This window comes from Osmia bicornis, unplaced genomic scaffold (genome assembly GCF_907164935.1).
Source record: "Osmia bicornis bicornis unplaced genomic scaffold, iOsmBic2.1, whole genome shotgun sequence".
In the NCBI taxonomy this organism is placed as follows: Eukaryota; Metazoa; Arthropoda; class Insecta; order Hymenoptera; family Megachilidae; genus Osmia; species Osmia bicornis.
Window position 1 is genome coordinate 156,847 of NW_025791124.1, and position 9,582 is coordinate 166,428.

At 43.7% G+C, this 9,582-nt stretch overlaps 1 protein-coding gene across 1 annotated transcript; it reads left to right on the forward strand.

Annotated features, from left to right (window-relative positions):
- The first annotated feature begins 7,222 nt into the window (after nt 1-7,222).
- LOC123988777 lies at nt 7,223-9,370 on the forward strand. The gene has a single exon (XM_046289521.1). The coding sequence runs from the start codon at nt 7,223-7,225 to the stop codon at nt 9,368-9,370; it is 2,148 nt and encodes a 715-aa protein (XP_046145477.1).
- Nucleotides 9,371-9,582: the final 212 nt, after the last annotated feature.

Consider the following 9,582-nt stretch of genomic DNA (forward strand, 5'->3'; position numbering starts at 1 on the left):
TATACTCAACAACATTAATTTGGAATAAAAAATGTATTGAAGAAAATAAGGTTTAATATTTCTTTTACCTCAAACATATTTCCTGATATATCCTGCGAGAATGTAATTGCATCTGCTTTCAGGGTACATTTTTCTTATTTGTCCTATTATTTTATTCCATACTGTTTAATTACTTTAATGGATCTATGTATTCAATTTTTCTACTGCATAATTTATTGGTTGTAATTTCCTCATCAATGTCTGAATAAATGCTGAAAATAAAGAAAAAGAAATCATATTATTATAAATTGATATATTGTACTCAAAAACATTAATTTCAAATAAAGAATGTATTGAAGAAAATAAGGTTTAACATATCTTCACCTTCAACTTACTTCCAGATATATCATGCAAGTAAGTAATTACATCTGTTTGCAGAGTACGTTTTTGTTATTTGTCCTAGTATTTCGTTCCACGCTGGAAAATATCTTTAATGTATCTATTCAACTTTTGTACTTCATAATTTTTTGCTTGTAAGTTCCTCATCAATGTCTGAATAAATGCTGAACATAAAGAAACACAAATCATATTACAATATATTGATACATTGTACTCAAAAGCATTAATTTGAAATAAAGAATGTATTGAAGAAAATATGGTTTAATATTTTTTTTACCTCAAACATATTTCCAGATATATCCTGTGAGAAACTAATTGCATCTGTTTTCGCAGTAGGTTTCTGTTATTAATCCTAGTATTTCATTCCACAATGTTTAATTTGTTTAATGGATCTATTCATATTCTCTACTCCATAATTTTGGTTGTAATTTCCTCATCAATGTCTGCACAAATGCTGAAAATAAAGAAAAAGAAATCATATTATTATATATTGATACATTATACACAACATTAATTTGAAATAAATGATGTATTGAAGAAAATATCGTTTAATATTTCTTTTACCTCAAACACATTTCCAGATATATCCTGTGAGCATGGAACTGCATCTGTTTTCGGAGTCCGTTTCTGTTATTAATCCAAGTATTTCATTCCACAAAGTTTAATTTGTTTAACGGATCAATTCAAATTCTCTACTCCAAAATGTACATAGGTGCTGTGCACGTAGATCAATGTACATTTAATAACAATATCATTGTTACTATATGTGCATTAGATATGTAGTATACATTGAATAACAATATCATTATTACTATATCTGCAATAGATATGTAATATACATTTAATAACAATATCATTATTACTATATCTACGTTAGAAACAATGTAATATACTGATACCTTCCTACAGATCAGTGTACATTTAGTTACAATATCATTATTACTATATCTGCTTTAGATTTGTAATATACATTTAATAACAATATCATTATCAGTATATCTACATTAGATGTAATGGAATATACTGATTCCTTACCACAGATCACTGTACATTTAATAATAATATCATTATTACTACATCTACATTAGATATAATGTGATATACTGATACCTTCCTACAGATCAGTGTACAATTAGTAACAATATCATTATTACTATATCTTCATTAGATATAATGTACTATACTGATTCGCTAATACAGATCAATGTACATTTAATAAGAATATCATTATTACTGTATGTGCGTTACATATGTAATATACATTAAATAACAATATCATTATTACTATATCTTCATTACAAATAATGTAATATATTGATTCCTTCGTACAGATCAATGTACATTTTGTTGGATTATTTGTATTTTCTAACTAAACAAAAATGAATTGTGGAGTTGAGGGGCACTGGGTGCATTGTATAGAAAAGGTCTAACTTTGTAACCAGAGTCAATGGGCCTCTGGCCGTATCTAAACTTATCGGCCTGAGTAATAAACACGTTGCAGACCCAGGCCGTTATTTTTCTTTCTAAAGTGGGCGCCGGATTTTCTGCGTTGCATTCGTAGAAAGCCTCACTTCGTGGTTCAGCTTTCATGGGTAAAGACATCCTTCCATGCTTACAATAAAGTCTGATTTTTGATTTAATATTGTGAGTATTATTGAATTCAAACCCCATAATCTAATACATTTAATAACAATATCATTGTTACTATATGTGCATTAGATATGTAGTATACATCAAATAACATCGTTATTACTATATCTACATTAGATGTAATGTAATATCTTGATACCTTCCTACAGATTAATGTACAATTAATAATAGTATCATTATTACTCTATGTGCATTAGATATGTAATATACATTTAACAACAATATCATTGTTACTATATATACATTAGATATAATGTAATATCCTGATACCTTCCTGCAGATCAATGTACATTTAATAACAATACAATTATTACTATATCTGCGTTAGATATTTAACATACATTTAATAACAATATCATTACTACTATATCTGCATTATATATGTAATATATGCTTGAGAATCCGCTCAGCCATGATGGCGCTCACGGTCGATCGATTTATCGATCAGGAGTCGCCCATCTAGGTAACGCGTGTGCAGGGGTCTTCTCGCCGGCACGCGCTCAACGACGCCATTATTGATCAACGATCATCGCGAGACGACACGTGCTCATCAGTTTTGTTCAATCAGTGTATCACAGTGCAAATCATCTAGCAAGCTCAAGATCACTTTCAAGGCTAGTTCATAATCCGCAGCAACTGTGCAGTACAGCCAGATTGCAAAAGGTACAGATCAATTACACGATAAATACATTGTACACGTGAGCCGCCAACCACGTGCCGATCACGCACACGTTCATGGGCATTATCACAGCAGCGGGCTGAATTTATGTAATTAACGGCGCTGAGAAGCTCGCTGTTCGCATTCTTGTAAACGCATTGTTAACGCAAAAACGATCAAGGTGACAGATCAATTCTATAATTTGTATGTATCAACTTCACGACGACCCATTGCAATTGTAAAATCATTCAGACGATTCATTTTCTTGTACGTAAAGATTCGAAGCTGATCATTGTACGCTCAATCATTATTTATCAATTCATCGTGTTCACGCAATTTTATCATTGACTCAAATAAATTAATTTGTGAAACCGACCCAGCAAGTGTTAAATTACTTTCCCAGCGCAATCCTTCCAGGATCTCCATCAATCCTGAACATTTGGTCCTTCGAGCCGGATTGCGCCCTTGCTGGACTCGGTTTTACAAAATTGTTCATCGATCATTGTGCGTCTCAATCTTTGTCTTGTGTTCGTAACGGTTTTCGGTGGTCGGCCATTTTCTCTTCTTTCCTCCATTCAAATCTCACTAACACTCTCGCCACCAAAGGTGGCGCTCAGCATAACAACTCAACGCCGAAGGAATATCAGATCACCACCTCGACAAGTCAGATCACCAGGATCACCTTTGAATAACGATGGCTCACCCAGCCAAATCAACTGAAAAATGGAGCGAGATGGACAGCTTCAAGGAGTCGCTGGAGGTGCCGGGAAAGAGTGCATCAGGCCGTTCATCGCCCGCTCTGGCTGCAACGGAACCAGCTCGCCGCACACCGTCGCCGCGTTCACATGCAACACGCGCCAACGCACCTTCCACGCTGCCTGTCGATCTGCAGCTAAAGGTCAAGACGCAGCAGGGACCACTCCGCTCAATGAAACGTCTGCTCAGCAAGCTTCAGGACAACGCGGCCCAGCTCTCAAAGGAAGAGCTCGACGACCTGATGCAGCAGGCCGACGAGGCTCTGAAGACATTTGGAAAGGAGCATGCCCATTTCGAGGTGGTGTGGCCCTCCACGATGACAGATCACCCATATTTCGAACAGGAATGCTTTGTCCAAATGCAAGATGCCCACTCCGATGCGAAGTCTCTCATTGCAAAGGAGAAGGTCAGTCTCACCTCTCAACTGCTCGCTCAACAGGCGGGTCAATCGGCAAAGGCACCAACTCAATCGAAGCTGCCAGACATCGAGCTGCCCAAATTCAATGGCAGCTATACGGATTGGCCGTCGTTCATCGACTTGTTTGGATCCGTGGTAATGTAGAGAAATTCTACTATCTGAAGGGATACTTGCGAGGAGAGCCGCTCAAGATCGTATCAAACCTGTCGCTCACCGGAGCATCACTCAACGCTGCCGTCTCACAGCTCAGGACGCGCAACGAAAATAAACGGCGGCTCATCCAAGCGCACTTAGATCAGCTCGCGTCTCTGCCAGCAGGCCCACTGGTCATGGGCCAAGAGCAAGCAAAGAGCCTGAGCCAGCTCATCTCGACGGCTCTGGAGACTAGGAACGCTGTACTCAACCTTGTGGATCCGGGCACACTGGGCGACTGCATGCTGGTCCATCAAGTCTGCCGCAAAATGGACCGCACAACCAAGGGGAGATGGGAGTCCTCGCTTGGGACGACCACCGAATTTCCGAAATTCGATTCACTCGTGGAATTCGTCACGGCAAGGGTGAGGACCATCGAGTCGCTCAGCGAGGATCAGGCTAAGGCGGCTCAGCAAAAACCAACACCCGCAAGGCAAGCGCTCAGCTACGAAGACCCGCTCACGCCGCAGTGGCTGCCACTACAGCTCGTCCGCTTACCTCCAAAGCACCGGCACTCGAGAAGCCATACCTAGAGCGACCATCGCCATTCGAGCGCTGCGACTGTTGCGGAGGACAACACTATATTGTGGAATGTGCACTGTTCAGAAGTTTGACGCCCAAGCTGAGAGTCCAGTGTGTTGAGGCCCAACGCCTGTGCTTTAACTGCTTGGGCCGGCACAACCTTCGGAGACACCGATCATCCATCACAATCATTGGTGTTGGTGGAACAAAATCAACTGAAACAAAGGGTGTGGTCACTGTCACACTCCAGTCGATGCACTCACAGCACAATCCTGCCATCGTTCTCAATGAGAACTCCGGATTGGCCTCATATTAGAAAATTGAGGTTGGCGGACAATGATTTCTTAACACCACGACCAGTCGACTTAATCATTGGAGCGGATTTCTACGGAAGGATCATCACGCCAAACATCATCAAGGGCTCACCAACAACACCAATTGCTCAACTTTCCATTTCTGGATGGCTCGTCATTGGCCCAGTCAACGAATCACACTCAAATACTAATTATTCACACTTTGCAGTTACTCAAGATGACCAGAGCAATCTGCAAGAGCTGCTCACCAAATTCTGGGTTCAAGAGGAGTCACCAATGGACGCTCCAAGCACGCTCACACCGAAGGAAGAAGAATGCGAATCACATTTCTGTGCGACTCACTCTCGTGATCACACAGGAAGGTAGATCGTTCGCATTCCACTCAAGGCACCAGCATCGCTCTTAGGCAATTCACACAAGATTGCTCAAAGATGTCTACAAAGCATTTTGCGACGACTCTCCAAGGATTCAACATACAACCAGCTCTACGTCGAGTTCATGAAAGAGTACGAAGAATTAGGACACATGGTAAAGGCTCCAGATCATCAACGGATTCCATCAAGAGAGGCTGAGAACGTTGGGCCTGATGGGGAGATGACCTTGGCACGTGATGCTTCGGCATCAGGAGGGTTGAGGGTCTCTTCTGACGGTTCAACACCTTGTTACGTCCCGTTTTACGGGGCGTTTATTATATGCTAAGTATGATCTACGGGTTCTGCCGCTTTAAGCGCTAAGGCGCACCTTGACCTACCTTTCAAAGGTTGAGGGAGATAGGATGGGAGTCGAATGATCTTGATACGCGATTGTGGTTGTTCGAATGTGTATGTATATTTTAATTGCTAACTGTTACATACCCTTCGTTGTCTTCGGGTGTCGTCAACAAACGCTTTCCTTGCACGCGTCGGTCACTCACACTCGAGGTCTCACTTTACGCTTAACTTGCGGATTCGACAAAACGCTAGACTCGCGGCGCGTGGACTACAACTCGACCTTGGAAGATGCAAGCGGTTGGTGGTGGTCCTGCAGAGCACACGGGTGCACTCCTGGAACTTGTCCTGTTACGGGCCTGGATCCTCAGACCTCGGGGATACACTCGTGTTGAACCGTAGGCCGAGCACGTCGTTGATGATCTTCCTGGTTTCGAGGTAGCCAAAACGCGGGTCACGGACGAGCAGAACTTCGGCTCTGCTTTACGCTGTCACGGAACTGGCGTACTTGCGTTGCACCGATAACTTATACTCCCAAAAGGGGAGTAGGTCACGCTCTTTGCTTGCGAAAACCTGCAAGCAAAGGGTTTTCGCCATCGCATTCGGCGAGTTCCCTGATTTCGCATCGCGGCCGTCGCTAAGCGAGAAAACGCTGATGTTTCGCGGATTCCAGAGCAAGACCTCATTACAATGGCGAAAGACGAAAATGGGTTATACCTAGGGAGGTAACAACCTCAGACCTCTGCTCATCTTCAACCATATTATTTGCCTCACCATGGAGTTCTACGTCTCGACAGTTCAACAACGAAGCTCAGGGTTCTATTCAACGGATCTAAAGCTGCGACATCAGGCATATCAGTCAACGATTTAATGCATACTGGTGCTAATTTGCTCTTGAATGTTACAGATGGTCTAATTTGGCTTCGCCATTATCACCACATTTTTGCCACAGATATCACAAAAATGTATCGCCAGGTAGCAGTTCACAAGGATGATTGGGATCTCCAGCGAATTCTTTGGATCGATGAAGACCGCAATGTCATCCTTTACCAGCTTACAACTGTCACGTATGGTACAAAGGCGGTTCCCTTCCTGGCGACACGAGCACTCATGCAACTTGTTCACGATGAGGGTCATCGATTCCCTCTGGCAACGCCTTCGCTCACACATGGCAGATATGTGGACGATATCTTTGGAACGATATCAATATCGGAACTTGTGGAGGTCGCTCAACAGCTGATTGCATTGTGCAACGCGGGCGGATTTCCACTCGCAAAATGGCATGCGACTCACCCAGATCTTCTACGGGCTGTTTCGTCATCCACAATCGTCAGCTCCCATATCATTTGACGACTGCACTACCAAATTACTCGGAATTCAATGGATGCCTCAAAATGACGCATTCGGCTTCTCATCAACCTTGACTGATCAACCAAGTAAGTGTTCAAAACGCCTCGTATTGTCCGAAGTGGCTCGGATATTTGATCCATTAGGTTTCGTCTCACCGGTAATAGTACGAGCAAAAATGCTATTACAAGAACTCTGGCTACACAAAATCAATTGGGACGACCCATTACCGTCTCAAATTGTAAGACGATAGTTCATCATCAGAGAAGATCTCAAAGGTATGGCCAAACTGACAATTCCAAGATGGTTCAACACATGGAACAATTCAACTGTAGAAATTCATGGATTCGCTGATGCTTCTCAACTTGCCATGGCAGCAGTGATTTATATCACTGTGAGCTCTCCGTCCAACAACTCAATGACGTCACTTGTCTGTTCTAAGACAAAAGTTGCACCACTGAAGAGGCTCACAATACCAGGACTGAAATTGTCTGCAGCACTCCTATTGGCAAAACTCACAAAATATGTTCAATCAACGCTCAAGGTGAAGATCAGTGCAACGCACCTGTGGACGGATTCTCAAGTTTCGCTCATATGGATCAAATCGCAAGCATCACGTTGGAAGGATTATGTGCGAAACAGATTCATTCAGATCCAAGAACTCACTCCAACTGCGCAGTGGAGGCATGTTCCAGGTGCGTCTAATCCAGCCGACTGTGCTTCACGAGGCATTTCGACAGATGAACTCCAACGATTAGAGCTTTGGTGGAAAGGTCCTCCATGGATAGCTCGAAATCAAGATCATTGGCCAGAGCAAAAGGAATTCTCAACTTTGACCATCGAGCTCGAAGTGAGACCCAATGTCTCACTCTTTGCTTCAGCTCAAAAGCTAAGTTATCATTGGGATCTCATTTATAAATATTCATCTCTTATTAAGCTGTATAGACTGACTGCACTTTGTTTCAGGATTGCCTCACGGCTTAAGAGAAAGCTCGAAACTCCTCCTGTGATCATCATACCATCCTGCGACATGGAGAAGGCGCAGCTCTTCTGGATTCACGCGACTCAACACTTGTATTTCACCAGCGAAATCAAGATGCTCAATTCAGGCTCAACCCTGCCTGCAACTCATCCTTTCAGTCGCCTCACCGCCTTCATCGATTCGCAGGGAACAATACGAGTAGGAGGAAGACTCACAAACACAGCGCTCAGCAGGGATGAAAAACATCCAGCGATCCTCCCGCGGGACGCTCACCTGTTGAAGATCATCATTGAAGATGCTCACAAGCAAACATTTCACGGAGGAAAGCCGCTCACGCTCGCATATATTCGACAACGGTATTGGATCATCGGTGGCAGAGCTCCTGTAAAATCTCACATCTTGAGATGCGTCGTGTGTGCTCGTCAGAGGGGGATTCGAGCTGGTCAGATGATGGGTCAACTAGATCTCTCTCGAGTCACAGCATCACGACCATTTGCTCACACCGGTGTCGATTATGCAGGACCGATGACAATGAAGAATTCAAAGGGAAGAGGCTCGAAAACGATCAAAGGATGGATCTGCGTGTTCGTCTGTTTCTCCTCATCAGCTGTTCACCTCGAGGTTGTCAGCGATTACTCAACAGAAGGATTTCTGGCAGCTTACAGACGATTTTCATCGAGACGAGGGATCGCTCATAAATTGTACTCTGACTGTGGTACAAATTTTATTGGAGCACAGGCAGAGCTCAAACGCCTGTTCACGTCAAGCTCAAAGGAGCACCAACAGATCGCATCGATTCTGTCAGCCCACAACACTCAACGGATGTTCAACCCACCAGCTGCTCCTCACATGGGAGGAAAATGGGAAGCTGTGGTGAAATCGATCAAGTACCATCTCAGGAGAACTATTGGTGAGCTCTTACTAACGTTCGAAGAGTTTTCCACTCTCCTCACACAGATCGAAGCGGTGCTCAACTCAAGACCATTGGAGCCGCTCAGTGACGATCCCGACGACATCTCTGCGCTCACCCCAGGACACTTTCTCATCGGCTCAGCACTCAACACAATACCAGAACCATCACTGATCGACGTTTCACCAGGTAGACTGTCTAAATGGCAGCTGATCCAGCAAAGGGTTCAACACTTCTGGTCTCAGTGGTCTCGACACTACCTGCAGAGACTTCAGTCAATTTCAAAGTGGCATCACCCGTCTCACGACACCAAGACAGGCTCGTTGGTGCTGCTCACAAACGAGCATCTTCCACCAAGCAAGTGGCCACTCGCAAGAGTGACAGAAGCTCACCCCGGCAAGGTTGCCCTCACCAGGGTTGCAACCGTGAAGACTGCAACCACGACTCTCGTCCGACCGATCACCAAGCTTGTCACCCTGCCTGTTCACCATCAAGCTGAGCTCACCCCTGCAGAAACATCCTCAACGAGTTGCTGATGGCGGGCGGAAATGTTTGAGAATACGCTCAGCCATGATGGCGCTCACGGTCGATTGATTTATCGATCAGGAGTCGCCCATCTAGGTAACGCGTGTGCAGGGGTCTTCTCGCCGGCACGCGCTCAACGACGCCATTATTGATCAACGATCATCGCGAGACGATGCTTAACGCATTGTTAAGGCAAAAACGATCAAGGTGACAGATCAATTCT